General features: G+C 43.1%; 1 protein-coding gene across 1 annotated transcript in view; it reads right to left on the bottom strand.

The window, feature by feature from the left end:
• thsd7aa (thrombospondin, type I, domain containing 7Aa) overlaps positions 1 to 26282 on the bottom strand; it is a gene marked incomplete at both ends in the record, with an annotated part of 136827 nt that overhangs the window by 8336 nt on the left and 102209 nt on the right. The window contains 17 exons of the mRNA XM_079232232.1: positions 1777 to 1859; positions 3734 to 3829; positions 4183 to 4356; positions 7001 to 7175; positions 7632 to 7777; positions 12752 to 12869; positions 12962 to 13077; positions 13228 to 13369; positions 14301 to 14454; positions 15802 to 15935; positions 16446 to 16630; positions 18225 to 18491; positions 19144 to 19338; positions 21669 to 21772; positions 22243 to 22375; positions 23933 to 24048; positions 26016 to 26256. Coding sequence (XP_079088358.1) covers positions 1777 to 1859; positions 3734 to 3829; positions 4183 to 4356; positions 7001 to 7175; positions 7632 to 7777; positions 12752 to 12869; positions 12962 to 13077; positions 13228 to 13369; positions 14301 to 14454; positions 15802 to 15935; positions 16446 to 16630; positions 18225 to 18491; positions 19144 to 19338; positions 21669 to 21772; positions 22243 to 22375; positions 23933 to 24048; positions 26016 to 26256 — 2579 coding nt within the window. The remainder of the gene's footprint in view (positions 1 to 1776; positions 1860 to 3733; positions 3830 to 4182; positions 4357 to 7000; positions 7176 to 7631; positions 7778 to 12751; positions 12870 to 12961; positions 13078 to 13227; positions 13370 to 14300; positions 14455 to 15801; positions 15936 to 16445; positions 16631 to 18224; positions 18492 to 19143; positions 19339 to 21668; positions 21773 to 22242; positions 22376 to 23932; positions 24049 to 26015; positions 26257 to 26282) is intronic.

Below are 26282 nucleotides of genomic sequence, written 5' to 3'. Positions count from 1 at the left end.
CCAGAATCAACATGGGTTGTTTTGTTAAATTCCCCTGAAAGCTACTGAGCAAGCAACCAAAGCCAAACATGTTTGTTCAGATTAACGGAACAGACTCTCCAGTGTTTGAGTGAGACCGATGACTAAAGACTTCATGGTTCACATTAAGTTCACATTTGGGAAGAATTGCACTTGATCTCGGTACATTTTACATCGGGGTGGGAATCAGAGGGCAATTCATGAAGCAATACTATACAATGGTATCACGATACTACATAGCCTTAGCCTAGTCTTAGCTTAGTGCCTCTTTAATAACAAACAGACCCACATTGACTACAGCTATGGCTCATGTCCACTTATGTAAGGCCGAACAGCCAGAAAGTTCTGGGGTGAAAATGTTGAAAGGAAGGATACAGCTATGCCTCTCTTCTTCTTCTTAATCGTCTTAATCCAAAGTGACGACTCCATCAGGTTTAAAAAGGGAAAACAAAATGTGCTGCTTACGAAACCCACTTTGTTACAAAAGGGCGTGGAGTTTGGCCCAAAGACAACCCAGATGTTTTTATAAACACAAATGTATTGTGATCAAGAAATGAACGACAAAGCACAAAAGAGGTCTGTTGGTGCGTTTCTTAACAAAAATATAGATATTTGGCACCAGAGTAACAATAATATAATGCAAGAGGAAGTAATAAAGTACATTAATATTTCCCCCACCATAGTGTGTGGAGGACCTGGCTAGGCAACCTCATCATACTACAGGTGTTCTACAGCTCATATGACCTTGATATGAATACCAGCCCCTATTGTCCTTGATCTCTAAAGAATCAGCAACTCCTTGCCCTTACATTTAAAACAAATCAATAAATAATATTTATTATTTATTTTCTGCATAAATATGATCAAAAGTCAAGAGTCTGATCAAAAAATGAGTCCTTGGTCGATCCCTGAGTTTTTTTAATTGTATTGTATGTATAATCATAATAAAAAACAAGCAATGACATTTTTTCAAGCCTTTCCAGTCCAAAAATCATGTTTTTCGGTTCAGAAATAGAAAAAATAGCAATTTTGACCTGAATCTTGCTCACACCATGAGCTACATGTACTTCAAATGACCGTCTCTCTTTGGATGAATCTGAGGGCCAATGAGATCGCAGGACCTCGAAACACGGAAAGAAAAATGGAATAAAAGTGCTGTTGCTTTTTCGCAGCTCTGATCAAAACCTGATCTCCCACCGTACAGTCTCTACGGTTAGAGACCCGCCGTTGTTAGGGCTACTACATTAGTTAAATAGTGAAACGTTATAATCGCTCAGTCATGTTGAGGAGCTTACGTAACTACGGAACTATAAAAATATAACAATCTTTTTTTTTTAAATGTAGTCCATTGTTTCTCTTCTCACAAGGGTTTACGGTCCTTTAGCCTTTACATTCATTAGATCGGACCTGTGGAGGATGATCTAGAAGCGTTCCTCATTTCAAAAAAAGCAGTAAAAAAAAGCTGCGAGCCGATGGAGTTAACTGTTAATGCAATACACCTGCTAGACACCAGGAGAGACAGCGAAAGACGTTCAGAAGCAAAGAGACAAAAGGCATCAAGAGACGTCCACACGTGAAGAGATGGTCCAAAGGCAAGAGACACCCAAAGAGAAGCCAAAGGTGCCAAAAGACCAAGAACCAAGTACCAAGAGCTGAAGTCCAATTTCCATTTACCCTCGATCCCAGCTCAAACTGCCTAACAGGAAACCATTCGGTCCATCAGCGTAGCATCTCATCACGTAGGACCTCATCACTCACCTCTGTGCACAGGGAGCGAGGCTTGCTGCAGGGCGGCTCACAGGACCAGTCCGCCATCGGCTTAGCCGCCCCTGGGCATCCACCTGCGAAGCAAAGGCCAAAAGGTCAAACTCAAGGGTCAAAGGTTGGCAACTGGTGTTTCTTTCACTGCAAGATGTAAGAAACAGTGCCAGATGTTTACTTGTGGTCAACAACAACACGATAACAGTCAAGGAATAAACCAGGAACAGGAACCGTTGTGGCCCAGTTTTCAAGCTGCGTTCCACTTCAGTGTGTCAGCTGGAGGCGTTTGGTGTTCCCAGCAGCATCTCTGTTTCTGTCTCTCTCACATTCAGCTCATCACAACGATACTTACCATGAGTACTGGAATCATTTCATAATTAGCTCAGTTTGAAAAACACCAACAATTCCACTTAATTCCCTCGACTGATTAAGACCGTCTTGCTTTTAATTCATCCTTAGGTAGACACATTGCATGAAGCATGAGAGAATACAACATGAAGAAGGGATTTAATACCCATGGAATATTATCCAATATTATTAATTTTACATTAAGGGACAATTCAGTGCATTCAAACGGAGACCTTTGCTAGTGTGCACTCTGGTTTTGAATCCTCCAACGTGTCCCTGTGTGTTGGGGTCCAGGTTGTGCTGTGTGTGGTCAGGAGTGTGTATCCCACTGTGGATACAATGAGCCGGATGACAGAGGCAGACAGTAACACACTGACACTGATCCAACCGGCAGACACTCAGAGAAAACACCTCGCCCAAATACATGGTAATCTCTCAGAGCTGCTTGAATATTTATTAGGTGGCATGCCCGCGAAGAGAGCTCAGTATGAATATTCATGAGGGGAATACCACTCCTTGCAAGGACACATTCACAAGAAGGAAGAATATGCAGCGTGCCAATCAAAGCAGACGCACATGGGCGCACCATCTGGAGCCGTGGAGCGCTGGCTGTCCTCCTTCACTTAAACTCTGGGCCCAGTGTGGTGTGCTCAGCGGGCCCAGACATAAGACATGGCTCCAGCCCTGGATGAAGCACGGGTTGTAAATAAAAGCAGATGCCCTGAGGAGAGGACTCCATTTTTCCAGATAGCTCTTCAAATATAATGCCACATCTGACGATAAATGATGCTTTGAGGAAGTGGGAACAATGCTATCGGCGCTGAGTTTCACCCTGGCATGTGATGGACAATGAGATTCAACTTTGACTGTCGCACTGCTGCGGATTAAAACCTCATCTGCTCACAGCTTCCTGGGACTCACTGTCAAGAAATGCTCTGGAAGCTGTCTGTGATTCTGACGCTTTAAGTAATCCTATCTCCATTATCACCGCAACACCTCGCGTGTCGGAGCCGTGTTGAGCGTCAGCTTAACCCTTTATGGTCACATCCGTGCTGTTTGACTCCACTCAAGGCAACAGGCTGCTAGAAGGCAAATAGAAATGAAGGAAAAATCTCATATTCTTCATTCATTTTTAAGGGCATTTTTCCTTTACAAAACATATTGGAGGGGTCAGTTAAGGTGGAGGGTTATTTGAAATGTTTTGCTGATTGGAGGGTTGTCTAAACATTTTGGACAGCAGGGTAGGTTCTTCAAAAGTTGTTGTGCAAAACTATAATCAGAATCAGAACCATTTATTGCCAAGTATATTTACACATACAAGGAATTTGTCCTGGCGGGAAGTGCAAAACGTTTAACGTTAAACATTAAATAGAGTGCAATAAATGAATATTTACAATTGGATCTACAGAATATCAAAATCTAAGTTAAAATTAAAATAAAGTGCACAGATTGAAGTGACTATGTGAAAGTGTAAAGTAAAGTGGCATGTGTATTTAAATATAACTGGCTACACTACAGAGTGGTCTACTTTCATGAACCAGGTTCTAATCCCAGCTCTCAACATTCCACCAACAGGTTCACGTCTATATGAGGGTCTTGTGCTTACCTGTGACGTTTAGTCCATCTGAGCGCTGACACCAGACCTGGCGAGAGGAACCCCTCCATGGTCCCGTCTCCCACTTGTATTCAAAACACTGACCCTCTGCAAGAACAGCACGGTCGTGATTTTGTTAGATTATTTAATAACAATGTAGTTTATAAGCCTACTGTACTGTGTTTGTTTGACCGATCGATCCCCGCTCCCACCGCCCTTAGAGGACTTGTTTGCTTATTGCAGTTGTATTATAACACAACATTTCAATAACAGCCACTAGATACACAACTAATATATTGTTATATTGTCTCTCTGACCGTAGAGATAAATGTCTAAACACTCAAGGTTTTCCTCATTTGCAGAAATGTATTCCCGACCTTTCCCCCATGCAACAGGGCTGAATCTGCCTCTGTGAACCCCTTTAGTGCCATTTGCGTCCCAGCAGGACTCTGCGGACTGACCTGTACACGGCCGAGCCTCCAGCTCCTGCTCCGGACACTGCAGGAGGTTCTCTGGGTCCTGGGCCACCACGGCTCTGGACCGGACCTGGACCGAGCCGAAGCCCAGGTCATCCCCGCTCACGCAGCTCAGCTGGCACGGGCTCCAAACAGTCCAGTCGGTCAGGTAGCACTCTCCTACGGACCAGACACCGTTCAGGAACCAACACTCTAAATGACTCTGCTGCATTTAAAGGAAAATCACACAGATTTTGCTCCAGCTAAAGCAAGAACATTTGGTGGGGCCATATTTCATATTTTAAGTGGGAAACACCCGTGCTACTATTCTTTTTACAGCTGACAATTTCATAATTGTAAAATTATCAAATATAAAGAAGCATTTAAGTAATGGGATAATAAGTTGGGACCTGCACGGACAAATAAAAGCTTGCAGCGTGTAACAAACAGGTAGCACATGTTGAGAGGGGCTAGAGTGAACTGAAAGTCCCGCTCTGATTTCTACAGTAAATTCCAATTGCTTTTATTTTGCAAAGCTTTTCAACAGCCTGGCATCGTCACAGGGGGACAAGTGAGATGATTATATGACAACGGAGCCAAAAGCATCCGCTGACGGAGATGTGCCCGCAAGCTTAAAAAGTAGAAGTGAACCTTGAGTTGTCTAAATGTATTATTAGCACAGAGCTTCCTGCAGATGTTTCATATTAAAAGCAGAAAGGGATTTTAGACTTAAAAAAAACATGTGCAAACATGTGCAACATGTACAACGTTTCGTTGTGTTTCTTTGACAAAAGCATGACAGCAACAAAACAATGAAATAGTGGTGATTGGAGAGAATTATTGAACGGAAACTCCTGTAATAAAGAGAAACTTGAGAACGGTGAACATGGCAGTCTGGTGCTGCTCTGTTGGAATTAGTTCTATGGAAATGTACAAATGTTTAATTGATCAAGACAACAGACAAAGATGGTGGAAGTGTTGCGTTAGCTTTGACAGCTAAACGTGGAGGTTTACTCAAATTTAAAATGTGCTTATAAAACAAGGGCGTACGGAAATGAGCCCATTTCAAATAAAGGTCTGATTTGCACTTCATGCGTCTAACTATGCCAATTTTCAGCATTTGAACTGGAAAGCCTCCAATCAGCACTTCAGCCACACAAGTGCTGTCAGAAGATTGCTCGTCATTACAAAGTGTTTTTTTACTCTGCATCGGGAGATGTTGGGAAGCTGAGCCAAAACAGGAAAACTGGATGATTTTATATCTTTTAAACTACTGCAATCTTTCTAAGATATCATAAAGATAAAGACATGTCATTCAGGTACAGGTGTATCCATTCAAATATCAACTTTGCTTATGGCAGTGGACGGTTGTGTTGGGTCATTTAGAACCATCGAAGTTAAATCAAAATTAGAACAGCAATCCAAAAAGAACAAAATATTTGATTAAGAATAGAAGTGTAAAATCACATGTTCTTCTATTAAACAGTTTTCCATCAAAGTGAATGGTTATATGTTCAGATGTCAGAATGGACAGCAGCAGGATCCCGATCAGAGCGTCCTCTTTGACCTTGTGGTCTCCACTAAGCCACTTAACTTGATTACACCCACACGCAATCCAGGCTGGAGTAGTCAGTGCAAGTACCCACATGTACACACACACACACTTCAACACATGCTGTACACACACTGCAGCTGCTGTGACCACAGCCACTTTCCTTTTTATAGCGACTTGGTAGCCGCTGAGAGGCTTTCGGCGCTCTGTAATTGTTCTCGGCCCCTCCCCCCACCCCTCCCACCTGTTAACATCAGCGGTGCATTGTGTGGCACACACACTCTGGAGCCCTCCAAGCTCCTCCAATCAAACACACTCAGCAGTAAGTGCTTCAGCCGTCAGGTCTTTTGTTGTTATTGTGAAAACCTGGAAAAAGCATTCTTGTAGTGCTACTAGAGATATTGAATACTGTTGTATTTGGATGTTGTTTTACCAGGAACAGCAAACAAGCCTAAGCCTGGCAGACAGAATGGATTCAGACAGATGTTAACCTTTAGTCACCTTTCGGCCGTTTTCCATTCATAGTCAAATCAATGCTGCCTTTCTATTTTGAATTAACGTTGTGGAGGATGTGGTCGTTGTTTGTAATACACTTGAATGGAATTGTTAATGGACAACAAATCCATCAAAGTGTGATGAGTGTTTGGCATCGACATTCAGAGTGAGCCGTACAATGAGGCTGATTAAAACATGTATATGATTAATAAAAATGCACAGTGTCCACCCAGCAGACAGCGACAGGTGGAGCACAAAGCCTCTGATGTATCACTGTATGAAGAACCATGAGGACAAACAGAGTATCCAAAACATCTGTAGGGTTTACATTGTGTTGTCTGTCTCTAATGAGCCCTGCGATAGACTGTGACTCGTCCAGGTGAACCCTGCCTTCGCCCAATGGCAGCTGGGATCGGCTCCATCGCCCCGCGACCATAAACAGGAGAGGCGGTTCGGATAATGGATGGATGGATATTTCACCATTGATTTGATTTACAGTGTTTCTTTCCGTAGGTATAAGTATGAACAGTGAATGAGAACAGTCTGACTGATGATGTTTACAATAGAAAGTTTGGCGAAGTTTACTGTTTCTTTTTCTCTTCCACATAAGTTGGGCTGACCTGGACTTTTCTTTACAACCTCTGATCGTCTTCCTGCTCCTGTTTCTAGACCTCTTTAGCAATAGTTACATTCCTCTCAGAATAAGCAGGGCTGGCTTTGTGAGGATAGACGTATGACTTTATGTCACTACTCGCTGTGGCCGTATGGTCCTCTCACCGGGACAGGGGACGGTGCAGGGCTCCTGCAGGACGATGCGGGCGTCTCCGTCCACCGAGGGCTCCAGATCTCCACACAGCTCCTCGTCCACCAGGCTGCTTTCCTTCTGACCGGAGCCGTCCGACACAAAGCACGACACGTTCCTGAAGCGCAGACCTTCTCCACACCTCGCCCCCTGATGGAACACAACCAATACATCAGGCTCAAGCACACCTCTGTATGTGGGGGATAATTAACTCACTCAGAAAATGCTATATAGCTAGCAGATTACACTAAAACGATCCAGCTGGGCCTTCAAAAGATTTGAATTAAAGATTTAATTACGGAACTATGGGCTAACGATGAAGTTCTGTTCATTGTCAAGCAAAAATAGACACATCTGAAATGTATTTTCTCCAGCATCCAGCAGTATAATGGACATTTGTATAAATAACCTGTTGGCAATAAGTATTTTCACCAATATTTCCAAAAACAGAACAGTGTCCTGGTCTCATAGGGCCTTGACATGTTATCTTTTTATGTAAAATTCTTTAACAGTTCTGAATACTGATGCCCGTATTGTCCCGATATTGAAGTAAAGCGACCCAGACAATATATAGAAAAAGGAAGTATCTGCTAGAGGCCTACTGACCTCAGACCTGCACTGGGACCAGGCGCTGTATCTCCAGCTGTAGCAGGGCTTCACGAGACAGGGCTTCCACTGCTCCATCTGGGGCGCACAGGGCCGCCCGTCGCCCTGGGGAGCCTGGATCACTGTCCGCCTCCTCCACAGCTTGCCTGCAGGACAGCAGATCAAAAGAAGATCAAATGAATTATGTATTCATGAGGACGTTGAGTGAAATGAGGAAGAAGCGTGTGGGTTTCCAGTGGTTTGGAATCCTGTGTTTTCTGTCAAGGTCACCTCTGGGCCGTTCAACACTGGAGCTACGGCAGATTCTCAAATCAAAGCCGGTATTAAGATGATGGCCGGCATGAATACATAAAGGACTGTCGCTAATGAAGGCCAGGTAAAACAAACAATGACCAGTATTACTCATGTTAAATTCAGCAAATTCAACATGTACTGTCATGTCATTCTCACAATATTGTACAGTTGCAGTAAAAAAAACTCAAATCAGTTTAACTTAAAGGGGCACCAGTAAAATGTATGAAAACAGTATTTCTGAAATTGAAGAATGAATATTACACTGAATGTATCAAGACACCAGGTACACATGGAGGACGGGTTCAGTTAGCTGCTAACAGGAACCATGAATCTAAATCAAACAGCGTACAGGTCATCTGTGCAGGCAGCTTATTACCACGTATTTAACATGTTGTTAGTCTGCAACCTTTAGTGGCTGTAGTCATGACGACTGGTGGATAGATGGGTCAAACAAATATAGGACTTTCACCAGGAGACTGCTGTTTGAGTCCTGCATGAAACCACAAGTCAACACATTCACGTATTCTGAGTTATATAGGTCACTAAGCTAAATATAACAAACCTAATCTAATTCTGTCTAATTCCCTCTGCAGATGAGGTAACGTAAGGCCACTACTTGAGAATTTCCTCTAGATGGATAGATGGATAGATAGATAGATAGATAGATAGATAGATAGATAGATAGATAGATAGATAGATAGATAGATAATAGATAGATAGATAATAGATAATAGATAGATAGATAATAGATAGATAGATAATAGATAGATAGATAGATAATAGATAGATAGATAGATAGATAGATAGATAGATAGATAGATAGATAGATGATAGATAGATAGATAGATAGATAGATAGATAGATAGATAGATAGATAGATAGATAGATAGATAGATAATAGATAGATAGATAATAGATAGATAGATAGATAATAGATAGATAGATAGATAGATAGATAGATAGATAGATAGATAGATAGATAGATAGATAGATAGATAGATAGATAGATAGATAGGGTTGCAGTGAACAACTCTCGTCATATCAATGATGTCCTGGCATCTATTTTCTGCATCTGAATATTTTCTTCCACTGTAATAAAAATATGTTTTACCTTACATCTAGGTACATTTACATGTGACCGTATTACTCCAAGGAATACAGGCTGAATTCCTCTTTCATGTTCTTCTGTCCCGGGGCAATAACTCAACACTTCTCTTCTAGCCGACTTAATTTATGATGCAATGTTGGAGCTTCATCATACTCCCTGTAGCCATTTTGGAATATTCCGATTCCTTTGTTGTGTTCAAATTAAACAAGTGACTGTCTCAGGTTGGGGAAAAGACTGGGGAGGAAGGTAGGAGCGCCCTTCACCAAATCACTCTGCATGTTAACATCTGACCCAGGGGGATGTGAGGAAACTATCAATTAGCTGCTGCCTCGAAGGAGTGCAAATACTACAATACTACTTCAGCGATAATACTGCAGGTGACCTGTAGGAAAGTAAGTATTATAAATCACATGAACTTGTGTATTCAAACGTATATTTTGTGAAGCATTAATAATACAAATGGGTTATTGTAAAGTATTATTTTGAATGGAGACAGTAAATGTAAAATAGTTTGATTTACTTCAAAAAGCTAATTTTAAGAGCTATGGGCCTTTTTTTTTAAAGAAATCATCGACTGCCATTCTTCAAATGCATGCAGGGTTTATTAATTTGATCTCCAGTATTGTTATTGGCCGTCACTGGGGGATGTTTCCCAGCAGCAGGTCTCTCCAGCTGCCAGCTCATCTTCCAACAAACCAGTGCATCCTCTATGACTATCATGTAGGAATGACCTCTGAGAACAGGTTTAACCTTAAAGCTGCATTTGGAAACTTCTTTTGATATTTGTTGAGCAAACATTCTTATTTTGATATTGATTCATGTTTGATCAGCGCTGTTTGGTCTGGGTTCACAAGCTCCACAGTGCGTTAGGGACTCCTCATCTGATTGGTTATTATATTTTGGGCACAGTGGAATTTTGCAAAAGCCATTAGGAGGATTAAAAGGAGGCAAAGGAACCTCATTGTATGCCAGATTGTCTGTCTCGTGTACTTTAGTCAGGACGTAGTCAGCTTCAGCCAATATGAGAAGAAATGACTTTGACTAAAATGACCAACAGCTGTTTTAAGCGCCACAAACAAGCCCTGTAACTATTGCTGCATTCACAACACATATTGTATTCTGAACAAATCAAACTCACAAGTAGTCTGGGCCTTCAGGAAATAGCCCAGTATTTGGTGAACTATTATTAATTCACCTTCGTGCTGAAGAGAACATTGATAGCAACCTCCTCCTCTAGAGCGAGGAAGCAAACAGCAACATATTCAGTAATGAACGCTTCCTATCTATCTAGCTAGCGCCCCATGCAGGAGCTGCTAGCGCCCCACGCAGAAGCTGCTAGCGCCCCGCGCCGACAGGAGGCAGTTATCACCCTCTATTACGGTGTCCATGCTTCAGCAGTCTGCCTGCGGGCGGCCATGGCAGTGTTTGGGGTTGAGTGGTGGGTGGCAGTGAGGGCTGCTGGGTAAAAAAAAAAAAAGGCCTGTGCCAGCTGTCACTATCAGTGTTTGGCCGGAGAACACACAATGTCATGATTATCTATCTATGCACACAGGTCGGACACATCCAGGAAAATGGCTGTGTCTTTACAGCGCCTGATTGATAACAGCACCTTGCTGCTTCCAGGTAACATCAGTTGTTTGAAATCACAAATCCAGCTCATTGCTATTCCTGGCTCCGGAACAGAAATGAACCCTTCCAGGGAAGTATGTCCCGCAGCTAGCCTGGAGATAAAGAGAAACACAGGAAGGAAAGCGAGGAAGCCCTCTGTTCCTTTGGCCTACCTGCTGTTTCTTCGTGCAGGGAACAAAATCCTTCTCGCCTGGGGACAGATTACGGTTACCACAGTAGCTAAAGCCTGTATTGGTTTCATATCTACTATTTGCTCTGGTTGCTTCTGGCAGCTGCTCTTCTCAAGGACTCGTGGAGAGCAGAGTGCTCCCTGAGCCCCAGAGCACACACTCGTAATGGACCGCCAATCAATGGCCTGATCCTATGGAATGACATGCACGGACATTATTATCCCTCACTCAGTCGGTTTAGGGCTATAACATCATTGTTTCTCACATCATGAAGCGGTTCTGGTTTCCACCATTACCGTAGCAGAGGCCGACCACTGAGAGCTGCAGCAGCAGTGATGGATCACTCACAGCCATGCAAGCAGACGCTGTGGGAAGAGGCTGCAATGTTGCAATGGCAAATAATAGCAATGGCTACGTTAAAGGGCCAGTGTGTCATTTTCCAGTGCAGGACTGGAATATGATATTCATAACTACAGCCCCTTTCACCCCTTTTTGCAGAGATTTCACAATACTGCCATAAAGACGCCCTGCTGTTAAAATGGCTTTGCTTTTACAAACTGAATCAACAGCATCTACTTTTTGTAAGCTTAGAATAAGCCCTTCATGCCTACATTGGAGGCGGGTCCTCTTCATGTAGTCTGCCATGTTCCACCACCATGTTTCTACAGTGGCCCAGAACGGACAAACTCAACACGGGCTCCAGAGCCTTCGGCACCATTATGAAATAGCAGTGACGTCCCTCTGGCCCGTCGGCCGCCGTCCCACTGCCGTTGTTTCTACAGTAGTGCTACTGCGGTGAGAAGGGCCTCTGAGCCAGGGAACTACGTTACCATGGTCAAAATATGGATCATTTCAGTAAAAGGAAACTCAATAAAATAGCAGTAGCTTAGGCAGTCAGATGCTGCTCTGGGTCATTAGGATCCTGGTAGTTGGTCCCCTGCCTGCACATATATTTTGACCTTTTATTGAAAAAGTTTTGCAATTGACGCAAATTTGCATCTCTGCTTGTATAAAGTTTTGATGCAAAAAAATTGCATGCAAGTATTTTGCATTTTGGTCTCATTAATTCTTCACGCCCCTGGTGTCAAAGGCCTTCAGTTGGATGAGAATTGGCAGAGCATGTATTCACACAGCTTGATGCGGTATGTGGTAAATATGACAGCTACGAACAGTTTATGAGAGCAGCCGGTCCTCTGTGGCTCGGAAGAGCTTTGTCAAGTCTGAGAAAATAATCCTCATCAAAAAGTCCTTTTTAACTGACAAACTGGTTGCATAACGGAATATGCGGTGTTCATTGAGATTGGTGGTTCACACTATCTTTTAACAAAATGAGTTTTCCTCTGATGTCATGGGGTTACAGTCCTTGCTATTCTACCCGGCTGTTGTTATACTACTATGCCACTTTTGAGGTTCAAATTGTTATTCTTGAAAATGTAATTTCATCACGAGATCAATCAAGCAACTGTTTCGATAGCATTGCAAAAACTTCCTCAGCAGCACTTGAAAATTAAGAATTCCCATGTGTTTCTATGACCTCGGAAAGCTCAATCAAGTGTGAAGTATGAAGTCTGGAGCAAACCCTACTGTAGTGTTCTCAGTGTTGAAACAGAAACTGTACCCATATACTCTGAACGTTCCTCTGGGTGCTCTCTGGTCATCTATAACATCTCTGCCAGACACGTTGATCCTTTATCTCCGGTTTGACTGAGGTTTGGAGTTAGCACCTGTAAACCCGACCATGGCCATGGTGATCGAACCTTTCTGGGTACCGCCCAGTTTCATCACGGATCTATAATAGTCTCAACCAAAAGAGTCGTTCATAGGTCGGTTCACTAGTCTCGGAGTGAAAGAAACGAGCCGGGTCCGACCCATCCCCCATCTCATTAAAAATGAAGAAATCGCCTATTGCACACACATACCGGCCAGCCCACAGGTGTCAGAGCACTCAGACCACGGTGACCAATCAGACAGCTGGCAGTTGATGGGACATTCCACAACACAGGAAGAGTTCATCTGCCATTTTCTCTCCAGGCCCAGCTGCAAGAGAAAACATGGTTTTAGTTACTCTTTGACAGAAACAAATAAACCCTGCACAGAAAAGCCACGGTTTACAGAAGAAACAAACTCACCTCTTTACAGAACTTGAGGTCTACAGATTTGCCATCGCTGCGCACACAGTCCAGCATGCGGGTTTTGATGCCGTTTCCACACACTGCTCTCTCACTGAGCTGACAGGTACTCCAATCTGCATGGAGACGTTTCATTAGCCAAAACAATCACGCAAACCAACAGCCTCATGCACCACCAACATTAAGTAATGTAATCCGGCCTGAGAGCGTGGCCTCGTGTTCTCCTGTGCATTCCTCCGATGGTTGACGCTCTCCATGAGTCTCACCAGTGATGTTGTAGGAGTAGTGGAAGCAGTTGCTGTTGAGTTTGCAGAGCTCCGTCTCTTGAGTCGGAGGACATTCCTTCTCCTCTCCAGGCTGGCGCAGCGGGTAAGCACTCCTCTCTCGAGTGCTGTTCCCACTGCATGGCTGAGAGCAGAGAGGGGATCATCAGCCATACGTTACAGCACATGTACAAAGGCCTTTGTCCATGTCTGCATTACTTATTGGATTATATTAAACACCTTTTCACATGTTTAAAGATGACATGTTTTCTGCTTGGTGCCTCCTCATGTTCATGCAGCTTCATGTCAATCATTTCATGGAAAGAGCAGCGTATGCAGACTGAACCCTGACCAAGATCTGATCGGGATCGAAACCACAAACCAATGGTGTAGAGAGGCGAAAGTGAGCACATTTTATTTGGATTGATCACTCCCCTTCTGCCACAGATAGAAACTGTTTCCACTCAAACACCAGGATAGATTTTCATACACCGATGGCGAGGCTACCAACACGACTCATCAGGATCTAAACTAATTCATCCACACACACTCACACACTCCTCTTAGTGAGCGACACTGCTAATGTGTTGGTGGATGCATTTTGCTATTTGTTTCCAGTCTTTTAATTGTCTCTTTTATGGGAAATTTCATTGAGAAAGTTTGCTGTTTTTCTAGCAAACTTGTGTTTTTTGTATTTTTATGTGTGAAACTCTTATGCTATGTTCTCGGCCAGGAATCCCACGTATTTGAGATTTCAGGGCTGAATAAATCATAAACATTACTAAAGTGAATGTGCTGTAGCATCTGGTACTGACAGTGCATTGTATATGTATTGTTTGAATGTGCATAGACAACGGACAAATGGTGCAAGTGTTTTGATATGCTTTCTCAAATGTGTTGTAAAAGGAAGACTTTCATGTATTAGTCTTATTGCGTCAACGTGACATTGTGTTCCCTCACCTCATCAGCTGTCCATCTAGGGAACAAAAGTGCCCCAAAAACGCTTTTGACAGTGACAGTTTGAAGACTATTTACTTCACACACAGCATTGAACGAGACAGATGTGTTATTTGTACCAGTGGACATGGGTTCCAGGCTACCCAGTCAGACAGCACACAGTCCTCTGGGCAGGGCAGCTGGCTGGTGCGCGCCCCCAGAGGCATCTCCTCTGGATCACACAGGTAGTCCTCCACCTGCTCAGAGGGCCCGTCGATAGTGTTCAGCATACATCTGCACACAAAGGGATTCACCAATGGGTTAATCTCTCGATACAACATCCCATAATCTGGGAAAAGCGTGACAGCATCTTTAGTTTGAACTTTAGGTATACATCTGCCACTTCTTGAATGCTAAGAACCTCTTAACATACATAGAACTCAAGATATAACTCTTTCCTGGGGATTCCCAGTGAAGACGTCATTGTGGCCGCATTGAAGCCTCGAGTTCGACATTTTGCCCTTCGCCATCTTGGTTATTTGCAACCAGAAGAGACCCGAGAGGATGGAGCTAAGTACAACGGAACGCTGAAGAAGACCTCTTTAGGCCACCAACATGGCTACAAGTAACTTTCTTAAACTGAATTCACACGGAAAGGGTTCTCAGACCCAGATTGGTCGTGACCCGACAATCACAAGGTAGCCACGCCCTAAAGCATATCCTGCTTGTATTCTATAGTTCTTTAAACGGGACCATCGTTTACTAAATGAACATCATGCTGTATTGAAAAAGACTTGAAACTAGAGATTGAGACATAAACTCATATTTCCAATGTTTACTGAGGGGATACATCAAGTGAGAAGTCGAGTAATTTTCTCATAGACTTCTACACAATCTGACTTATTTTTGGGACCAGATGATTTGCTCCCTGATTTCCATTAGAATGCAAGTTTAAGACACTTCTTCATTGGCCTCTCGTACCTACTACTAACTATTGAAAAGAAGCCTGGTCCACTCAGCTGATTCTCTAGGCATCTAATGGCATATATGTTCTGTCTCTTGTCAGTTTAATTTCTGAATAAGTACCCTGGTCACTTTAATCACTTTTGGACACTTGGACACTTTATTCACTGTGGCCACTTTAAACGCACTCATCTGGTGCAATATAAATGCATTTAAGTACTTTTATATACTTTTTTATTCCGTCTGTATATTTAATTTGAAATTGCTACTGTATTCTCTTCTTTACTGTTTTTTATTACTGTTTTACTGTTTATTATTAATATTACTTGTGTCTCTTGTGTGCAAGGCTGCTGTAATCCTGCAATTTCCCCACTGCGGGACTAATAAAGGATTATCTTATCTTATCTTCAACGTAAAAGTCACAATGGCAATCTTACCATGTCAGACCTGTAACATTTCTGTAATACTTACAACACCAGACGAATGTGAATTGAATGCCCTCAGACAAATGTAAGTAACCTTTAGGGCCTACTTGGTTAAATGCAGACCATACATTGGAGCTTATAACTGAATGCCAAAGTAACTGAATGCAATGCAAACATCCACAAGAACACCCAGAAGTACAGACACGCATGCAGATTGAGAAAGACACAGTGTCTTGACATGGTTTGATCTTACCTGACTTTCCTGGTCTGAACACCTTCACCACAGTTATCCTTCAGGTCCACGTTGCTGACCTTCCACACGCTCCAGGGCTCTGCCAGCCAGACATACTGCCCACAGTCACTGAGGCACGGCACCACCTCATACACCTGACACACACACACACAACACATTTAGGGTCAGGACATAGTTAATTTAGCAACAAAAAAAAATTCACTGAATGTTGTTCCTCTGGAACTGATCTGCAGTTATCATGAGGAATATGTATTGAGATAAACAATGATTCACAATAAGAACATCTAGTTCACACAATCATTCTTTTGACATGTAATATCACAATTTGACTAAACACAACAAAGATAACAAGATAACTGCTACGAAAAGAGGTAAACACATATATTACATAGAAATAAGCAACATGGTACTTACTTGAGCCTGTGGATGGAACCCATTCATCAAGGAAGAGAAAGAAATAACAGAAAAAATATTATTAATTATATATTATTAAAAGATTATTGTACTCAGGAAGTAAACAGAAATGTACATTCAAGACAGTCGTGAAAGTCGCCTTCATCTGGCATTCTAAATACATCAGAAACCAGAAAGACAAGCATTCAGACGTGCTGTGTTGTTGAGATCACGCTGTTCACAGTGAGACCTCTCACCTGGTTGACATGGTCCAGTTTCGGGCACGGCCTTCCTCCATTGTAGGGCTTTTCTCTGAGCCACTTTGAGCGAACTTTGACCCCACTGCCGCAGGACTTGCTGCAGCGCGACCAGTTGGACCACTCGCTCAGTTTGCAGTCCGATGGACAGGGGATGATGCACGCCTCCTCGATGTACCCTGTACCCAACCGCACGACCACAGATTACACATCAAACATCATCACAGGTTATGTTCTGACCAAAAGGAGACAATCAGCCGTGGAGCCAGCAACTTCTCAAGCAGACATTCTTGCTGTTGCTCACTGATGATGACTCCAGATTTAACCATGTGATGCTTTCCCTGCCTCCTGCCATAGACCCATAGACCCATAGACCCACAGACCCATAGAGACCCCAGAATGTGACGGGGTCCTAGGGGAAGGGGGAATATAAAGGAAACCGACAACGCCACCTGGGGACTTGCACCCCAAGAATTATGAGTTTAAAAACCCCACTATATAGTTTGTTTAAGGACACACAGATTCAGTACTGATATTGGCCAGAGACGTGTTTCATAAAACGAACCAGACGTTTATTACAGAAATTAAAACCTATCATTGATCTGCAGCTGTAGTCAGAAGACACATCTATCAGCAAAAGGGAGTACAAACTTACCGTGTTACTCCCACAATGCTCTCGAGCATAATAGAACCAATCAAGGACTCCGAAATCCGAGAGAAAGAAAGCGACTCTGAGTCCGACATCTTTTTACAGTTACAGCCCCGCACCAGGAGGAGAGCAAACACAGACACACTCGTTCCCCGAGTGCTTTGATGTCTTCTCTTTTTTCCCAGGGCTAAGAAGCAGAATACGACAGCACTGTGATTCATAATTCCCTTTTCTCCCTTTATGGGAATATACTAGGGAATGCTAATACGGCTCATACAAAGTGGCCTGACAGATTTGGGCTGCTGGCAGCAATGTATCCCCAAATTCTCCTTTTGATTGAGGTCGAATGATCCGAAATATTGGGACAGGATTCCTCATTGAAGAACACTTCTAGCCTACTTTACATATTTCAGTGAGATCATATAAATAAAGTCTTCTACAGGGAGCCTGCCGCATGACTAGAAATAAAATGACTGTTAAGTCAATTCATAGTATTCAGCTTCAGGGTCTGTCTCTTTTGAGGTCCACATTTAATAAGTTTCATCCAACAAGGCGGAATGTCCGTGTTTTCTCCAACAACACATATGAGTCTCACAAAGGCCAAGATTGTATTCATGGTTGAATGAATCAAAGTTGACTGTTGGAAGGAGAAAGCGTGAGAACTAAGGACTGAAAGTTTGATATTGGTCCACCCCATAGTCCTCCCATTGCAGTCACCAGAAAGAGTGTTGCCATCATGTGTGAACCAGCGATATGTTGACTGTCCAGGTCACTAACGTGGTTATGGGAAAATCGGTTAATCCTGACATCCCTGGTGTATGCTAAAATATAACGTAACAGTAGAATAGTAAACACATCTCAAAGTCAGCCCGAGGATTTATCAGCGACATCTATCTGGTCATGCTGGTAATACTGGTCGTACTGGTCATACTGCTTGCAGTCATTTACAACAGAGATGTAATACAGATGGATTCTCTATTTAGCTGGTGCATTCTTGACAGACAGACTTAGTAAAACGCTGTAATTTAAACTTGTTTACCATTGGGAGTTAATGATTTGTTGTGATTTTAATCTGTGCTTTGTAATGTAAATGCATTGTTGGTGTTTCTAAGAGGACTGCTCACCATGGCTGTTGCAGCGAGACGTCTCCACGATGCGGTTGTCCTGGTCGTAGCACACCATGGCCTGGTAACGATGTCCTTGGCCGCACTCCTTGATGTCACCTTGGACCTTCATGCCCAGCTGACCCTCCATGCGGCCGCCCTCAGGCAGGACACAGTCCGACCAGTTGCCCACAGGCTGGGAGTTGTATTTGTTGCATGGGCAGTACTGGGTCTCGCTCTGAGGGTACACCTGGTTGTTTTTACACTGGTCGTGCTTTTTGCTCTTCCCTGGAAAACAAAACAAAACAAAACATTCATCTTTAAAACCTTTTAAAAACCCTTAGCCCCCTATCAAAGTCAACCTTTGCAGAAAGAATGTTCACATATTGTGCTATGATTTGGGTTAGAGAATGTTCACATGTTGTATTATGATTTGGGTTAGAGTTGGACCTTACAGCTGCACCATTTAAAAGAAATAATCATCCTGAAAGTGATTTTTTTATAGGCGGACCTGAAACCTTTTAATTTGTTCTGTGTCATCTTCATTTACTCTTAACCAGTAACATATAGACTGATATATACACATCTCACATGTGTGCCTTTTATTATAACACCAAAATTATTCAAATAGCCTTAGTGGTTGTAGAGATACACCCTTTTTAGTTTGAGTATGCCATTTTCGAGGAAAGGGCTTACAAATAGATTTTTAAAAGGTTATTAACCTAATTAAGGTTTCCATTAATTATTGTTGGTGCTTGAGCATTGAGGCTGCTTGGTGACCGCTCCCAGTGGAAGTGTAGAGATTTAGATATGGAACAGGGCTGTTTGTAGCCCTCTCATTGTACACAAATACATTCCAAATGTCCTTCACATCCACTGATTTCACTCTAAAGATTGATGTAATCTGGAAGTCAGCTTGAAATCAAAGTCTGTCACTCACCGACAAGCATCCTCCTGCGCGTCCTGACGCCCACGCAGTCGGCTGTGCAGGAGGAGAACTTGGACCAGCTGCTGAGTTGACAGTCTTCCTGGCAGGGCAGCTGGCAGGGGTGTGTGAGGGGCGGCATGGAGCTGGCAAACTTAAGACAAGCTTCAACGTCTGCCTGCCCACCGTCCTGCTTCCGGCAAGAAACAGCTACAGTGGTGAAGGAGGGAAGAGAGTTTAATAAAGAGTTTAATGTTGAGGGTCGAGTCCACTTTGCTTTACATGATGAGAACATGAGAGTGTGTCCACGCTCCACTCTAAATCTACAACAAAACACGGTACACACACTATGTGTGCATCATTTCAGGACATATACAGCATGCTGTGCATTTTACACATTGTTATCCCCTTCTGCTGCTCCTCCTCCTGAGGGAGTCATACATGGAGAAAACTAATTACGATGCCATTGTTTATGACGAAACGGAAGTTGCAAAGAGTTGTTCCTTTGAAAGTCTTGATAATTCAAAAAGCAGCTCCATGTTTAAAACTTCTGATAAATACGCCGCATTACTTTCTTACAGATGTTGAAAAAGTCCCGAGCAGCTATGCAATGTACTGTGCAATGCATATTATTATATACTGTGTATATTTGATGAGTGCACAAAAGCATTTGGAATTACCTATTCGTGTTTATAACTGCTAAGAAATGTTATGTTCTCACTAAAGATGACGTTGTGGTTGTTCTCACTCAACGTGTTGCGTGTGCAGAGTGAAGGATGTTACTGTCTATGTTTCTATGTTTTAAAACAGATTGAATAATATTTCCGGGACTGCTTGTATCTGGCGTTTGCTGCATGTAATCCTTCATTAGTGATCAAAGTCCTGTATTCAACATGTTACTTCAGCTGAAGTACGTCAATATTACTTGGAAACTATTTGTAGAAATATTGTATTCAATTATTAAAAGAAAAGTTTGTATTATGCTGAAAAATAAGCCTGGGATATTACGAAGTTTTCCTTCTTTTTTTCAAGGTTTTTGTGTCTTTGGGTGAATTACTGAGGGACATGAAATATGATCGTTTCCTGCAGAGTAAAACAAACACACAAGTTGTATTCCAAAACCTGAGGTCCAACGTTTTTACTCCTTCAAATATTACTCATAGTGGATTCCATAATGTGTGCAGACATGAACCTTTACACCGTTACTGTACTTATCATACTGTTGGATAACTATTATCAATACATGTATGTGTAAGTAGCATCATAAAACAGGTTCATATATGTGTTATAATACCTGCATAACACTGCTATGACATCTAATTAAGGGAGGGTGAACCGGTTACACATACAAAGTAACACAGTTAGCTACACAATGGAAACATGTGAGGTTAACTTCTACAGAGAAAAGGTGCCACGCAAAGAGGATGTTCTACAATGTTGCCCAGAATATGCAGGCAAGCAGAAACTGAAATGGCAACATACAAATTATGTAAATGTTGAAATCGATGTTAGCCCGTGATGAAAAAAGAATATGCAAGCTGCTAGTTTCCTTTTCATAGCAACCACCGTTCCATGGCAACCGCTTCAGTGTATGCAGACAGCCAGGAGGGCCTAGCATTGTGAACAGGATTATTTATTCATACAAACATAATTGGAATGTATGCTATAACTCATATATTGTCACACTTGATGACGCTTTGGGGCCGAACAACTTAACATGAATTATTATCGTGTCCACATATATTTATAGTTGACAAGATGGGGTTAATCTGAACTGTCCTACGATGCATCATATTTTATTAGCTCATCGGGGGCTATCTACACATCTGGAAAAAGTAAGTTTTCCTTAAACAAGTATAAAGTAGTGGTACTGTGGCAGAAGCTAGGCTTAGCTTGATGTGGCTAACACAACGCTAGCTGGTTATATGGAAAAAAAACATGGCCTCAATCAACCTGCAGTATAGTCAAGAAAACACCGGTGACAATATGTTAACAATAAAAACACCAACATCCAATCATCATCACTGCCCCCCCCCCCCCCCCCCCCCCCCAACACACACACACACACACACACACACACACACACACACACACACACACTGGTGAAATGGCGCTTGTCTTCCACACGTTGTATTGAGTGAGTGGCTGAATCTAAGAGGCTCGTATTGAATTGTGTCTCCAGCTCAGCAGATGCTATTACAGGTAATGGAGGAGCAGGATGCTCATCATTGGAATCTGATAATGGAGCCTGAGTGTGTCCACTGATAGCAAGTCAACCGTCTGCTTCAATGCTCACTCGGGCCACAGGTCATGTTCTGTTGTGAGACGATCTACCACCCCTGGCTGTTAAACCCAGACTTTAAGTCTATTGGTTTTGTGGAGTTGAGAAGGTTAGATTCTGTTACACTTAAACTGTAACATTCACATCCCTCTTCTCAGTCCCATGACATCCACAGCTAAAGTAAAGTTGAACATTGGTTTTCTAATGTTTTCATCTAAAGAAGAACACAACATGTGTGAGTGTGTGTGTCTGTCCTCACCCCGAACCTGCATTCCCGGCCCACAGGTCTCCTGAGATCCAGGACTGTCTTGACGCACTGACCATGGAACCAGCTGGCATCTCCGCCACTTGTGGGTTTTCCATCTAAAAACAGAAGAGGTATAAGAATCACAAGTGTCTGGAAATCAAATGCAGGACGGAGTAAATGGTTCTATATCCTGGATCAGACGGATTATAAGAATAAGAGTGAAATGCCTCACTAGCCATCTCTAGAATATGTATTCAGTACCTCTTTCAGGACGATGATAATCTTGTGGGCAATACATTCCCCATGACAGGAACATAGACTCAATGCCTACAGGTCATAATCCATAATGAAAGCCATCAAAAGGGTGCAAGTGTCTGCCATGTGAAAGTAGCAGTAGACTCGAGTTGAGTCAGAATTAAAATTAAAATAACTGCAGACGATCCGTTTGTGTGCACTTCTGTAGTTGTTTTGGCCCTTTGAGGACACCATAGCATCCCAAATGCCTCAGAAGTCCGACATGTAGTTCCAAGAGGTTGTCACTGCGTAGTGTGTGCAGGTGTGTGCATGTTGAATAGGACCAGCTTACCTGTATCCTTGACAGACAGATGGAGCATCACACTCTCTCTCCTGGTTCAGAACCTCAGGACAGTCCTGTCCCCCATTGGATGGGATCTGGATCAAAATACGCTTCCTGTACTGCTTCTTCTTGGTTTTACCACCTGAGCCAAGACAGAAACACACGAGTACGTTTGTGTGTGTAGTTTTATGAGTGCCGAACAAATGAGCAACTGAGATGAACTGTTGAATACAAAAGGCAGCAGAGTGAACACTACTGGGGCTTCCTCTTGAGTTCCAGCATGTCCTTCATTTCAAAAGGTACTATTTGCTGTATTTCATTAAATATGTCAAGTTAGAATAACTGTTACGAAACCCAGTTGGTCTTCATTTTTCCACAATTTGTTTATTTTCTGACTGGAATTGAACCGCTTCTAAGGGAGGCTAATGCAGAAAAGTGGACTGCTCTTTATGCTGCGTCATTTGATCTGTCTAATGCAGGTGAGGTTTACATTGGAGTCAGTTGAAAGCCGGGTGTGTCTCATACAGATGCTAAAGGTGCTGACGCTGTCGGTATCAGCATTGATGGAACATTCTGAGCCTCAGGACTGACAGTAACACATCTGCAACATGTAAAGTCATACTGTACACACACTTCTGTCCTGGATCCGGTTTCATAGGAAGAAAACATCAAATCGTGGTAATCATAAGGCAAGATCTGAAATTATGAGGAACATGTTCTACTTTGGGTCGAATCATTGCTGAAGAATATCGGAGAAACCTTTATCATCGACACAGAATGAGCTTTGTGTCCGTGCATTTCAGTTTTACTGAGTTATGAAGAGACTGCATCAAACTGCATCAATGTGTGATTGTTTGTCTTTGCCTACGTGCTGAAAGGCAAGACAACGGAAACCCTAACCTCGCTGTTCATAGATGATCTGCTCTCATTGTTAGCGCTATTGCACAAAGAGAGAGACAGACACATGGATATTGTATTGATATTTGATATAGATACAAGATAATGAGGTGAGTTATGTATTTGTTCAGCAGATGCCTTCGGGGAGTAACTACGCCGGTAATAAAGCCAGACTCAGGGGAATTACAGCCACACAGCGTTGAGGCTGAGAATAGTTTGGAGCTCTCTTACTTAACACAACATACTTGCTCGGCAAATAGGTTCCAATATCGGCAACAGCATCAGGAAGTCCAGCAGCTGTTTGTTGTGTCGGCTGCTCACATCTGAATCCACACAACGGTCTCTACTAACATCCTAATGATTTACCCGCTTACCAAATAATATCTCAGAGATTGTTAGGGGAAAGAAATAATAAAGGTTTGTCCGAGTCCTTGACCCATGATGTTCAACATCTGCACTTAACAATGTTCTTGTTATTCCAATATTTTCCTTTTAGTAAAGGCTGCTGCTGCTGCTGCTCCCATAACATTTATTAAACATGTCACAATCCAAACCGCATGATGATGTTATTATCTCTCTGCCGGCGCCGAAATAATGATGAGCACACTTGACATGCTTCATCAATTGAGACCCACAGTCATACAGGCCTTAATGCATTCCCTCTGGAACTGGTGCGTGTGGCTGGTGTGACACCCGGTGTGACACCCGGTGTGACACCTGGTGTGACACCCGGTGTGACACCCGGTGTGACACCCTGAACGCCTCACTGCGTGAGCTGAAGCCGACGGAGAGCCGGAGCTACCTGCTTGACATGTGGACGGGCAGGCGCTCCAGTCGCTGTACGGGGTGACGATGCAGTCCCTCTTGCACGGCAGCAGGCAGGGCCGGACGGTGTCGGGGCGCAGACTCTCCGGACACCTGGAAGTACATGATTGACACGCTCAGGCAAACACACAGAGACCCTGTGATATCTGATGGAGACAGAACCAAAGAAACCATGCTGGGTTCACTAGGTTCACTGGGAGACTCCCAATGCACCCAACTTCAGCTCTGGATCTTTCTGTGAGACTTTGACTGTGTGTGTGTGTGTGTGTGTGTGTGTGTGTGTGTGTGTGTGTGTGTGTGTGTGTGTGTGTGTGTGTGTGTGTGTTTACACAATTCTTCATGTTCAGTGATACAACTTCCATGTTTTAGCCCTGAACTGCAGGTCATTATCTGGAGATTAACCAAAGACTAAGAGGTTAAAGTTAAGACTATCCTTCCAAAAACAACTTAAATATATTTGCTAAACACTTGTCAACTGTTTTTTCCACTTAGCAACAACGAGCCCGAACTGTATTTTCATCAGTAGTGATTTGCCAGCTGCACCGAAACTGAACCCTGATCCCAAATCCTGAAATCCCCTCTGAAGGTAGGGGCATCATCGAGGTGTCGGGCCGACCTGGGAGTGAGCGCTGCTCAGAATTCCAGATTTCCAATTAAAATGTTGCAAGAGAAGAAGCTCTATGGCAAACAAAGACATAGGATGGATACACATGGGTTCAACAATCACAGCTTCTATCACATTTTAACCACACACTTAATTAATACATTTCCTAATACATATTTCATTTTCTATGATCATCCTAATGCATCAGAATGAGCGAGTGTCTGTTTACTGACGGCGGGCCTCACACCCCGGCTCAGCTGCTGGTGGAAGCGGGTTCACCCTCTCATTGATGTGGAAGTGAGTCCCAAGGCTGCTGCTCACTGCTCAGCATGTATCGGTGGGGTTGGGAGTGAGCGCAGGAATAAAAAGTGAGATTAATTTCCATACGCAGCGTGGGGGTGGGTTTCCCTGCGTAGTCGCTGCCAGAATAATGCTCCCGTTCTGTTGAATAAATAAATATATAATTCCTGTTCCCAGCAGACGCCTTCAGGGGGTAAAGAGACCCAGATGCTCTGAACCGCTCATCAGCCAACACCTCAGCAGACACCAGCAGCACCAACCAGGACACTAAACTGCACCACGTGCCATCGGCAAACACCGGCTGCAACCAGACACTGGCGGCGGCAATTCACTTAAATGGAGGCATTTGGAAGCAACCTCGGACACCGTCGCCTTAACAACGATTCAGCCTCTTCAGCCATTGTTTTCAGATTGAGGCTTGAGACGCTGGACTGGAGTTGTGTTGAGAGACGATGAGAACAACCAATTCTTTCACAAGTAGCCAGTTTACTATTTTAAACCATTATAAAGCCTAATCCTTGCCAAACAATTGGGTTGCCAATGGGTACCCAGTCAAATCTACTCAACCAGAACGCTCCTGATACCAACATATTGTCCCGTTATCTAAATATTTTACATTCATGTGTGAGGTTAGTACTCGTTTGTATTGTTTTGTCCTAACCACTCAATCGTCAGTGACGGAGCCTATATGTGCCCAGCCGTGTGTTAACACCATCAGAGAAATATGATGATGTAATTGAAGTTTAACGAATGTACCATTTGAAGAGATTTCGATTCTGGAACCAGAATCCAATTATTCACATTTTAAATAACATTTGTATTTACTACAAATGTGTATTATTCATACTCATGAATCTCATTTACGGCAGCCATTAGAGAAGAAGACAGTCAGAGAAACAATTAGAGGCCTCGCAACAAGCGACTCTTTTATCAAAACTAAACATGAGCTACAGCAAGTTACAGATTGTGGTAACACTTTATGATAACAACACACTATTTAGCATTAGTAAAGCTGTTCAAAGTCTAATTATTATTAACATGCTGATCATTTGACACCAGTTGGATCCTCCGGTGTTACACTGTATGCACCAGAGATGGAATGACATTCAAGTATTGGATTCACACTGCATGTGTCTGAAGTGATGTGGAATCTTACTTTTTGGGAGGAACCTGGCCCACATTGACCCGGACACAGATGACCTTGCGGGTCTGCATCCCCACTGAGCAGGAGGCGTCGGCGCCTCGTGTCCGGCCCGCAGACGTGTTGGTGGCTGGGATGGAGGAGTCCTCTATGCACTGGCCCCACAGGCCGGTCTGCCAGTGGTACACGGTGCAGGGGTGCTCGTTGCAGTTCCTCACCTCCTGCAGAGCGCTGCTGTTGGGACACTGGATTCCACCTGAGAAAGGAAGGAACACAAAGCAC

The sequence above is a fragment of the Taurulus bubalis genome (genome assembly GCF_910589615.1).
Source record: "Taurulus bubalis genome assembly, chromosome: 16".
Lineage (NCBI taxonomy): Eukaryota > Metazoa > Chordata > Actinopteri > Perciformes > Cottidae > Taurulus > Taurulus bubalis.
Note: the sequence above shows the minus strand (reverse complement) of the source record. Positions and strands in the feature narration are given on the sequence as shown.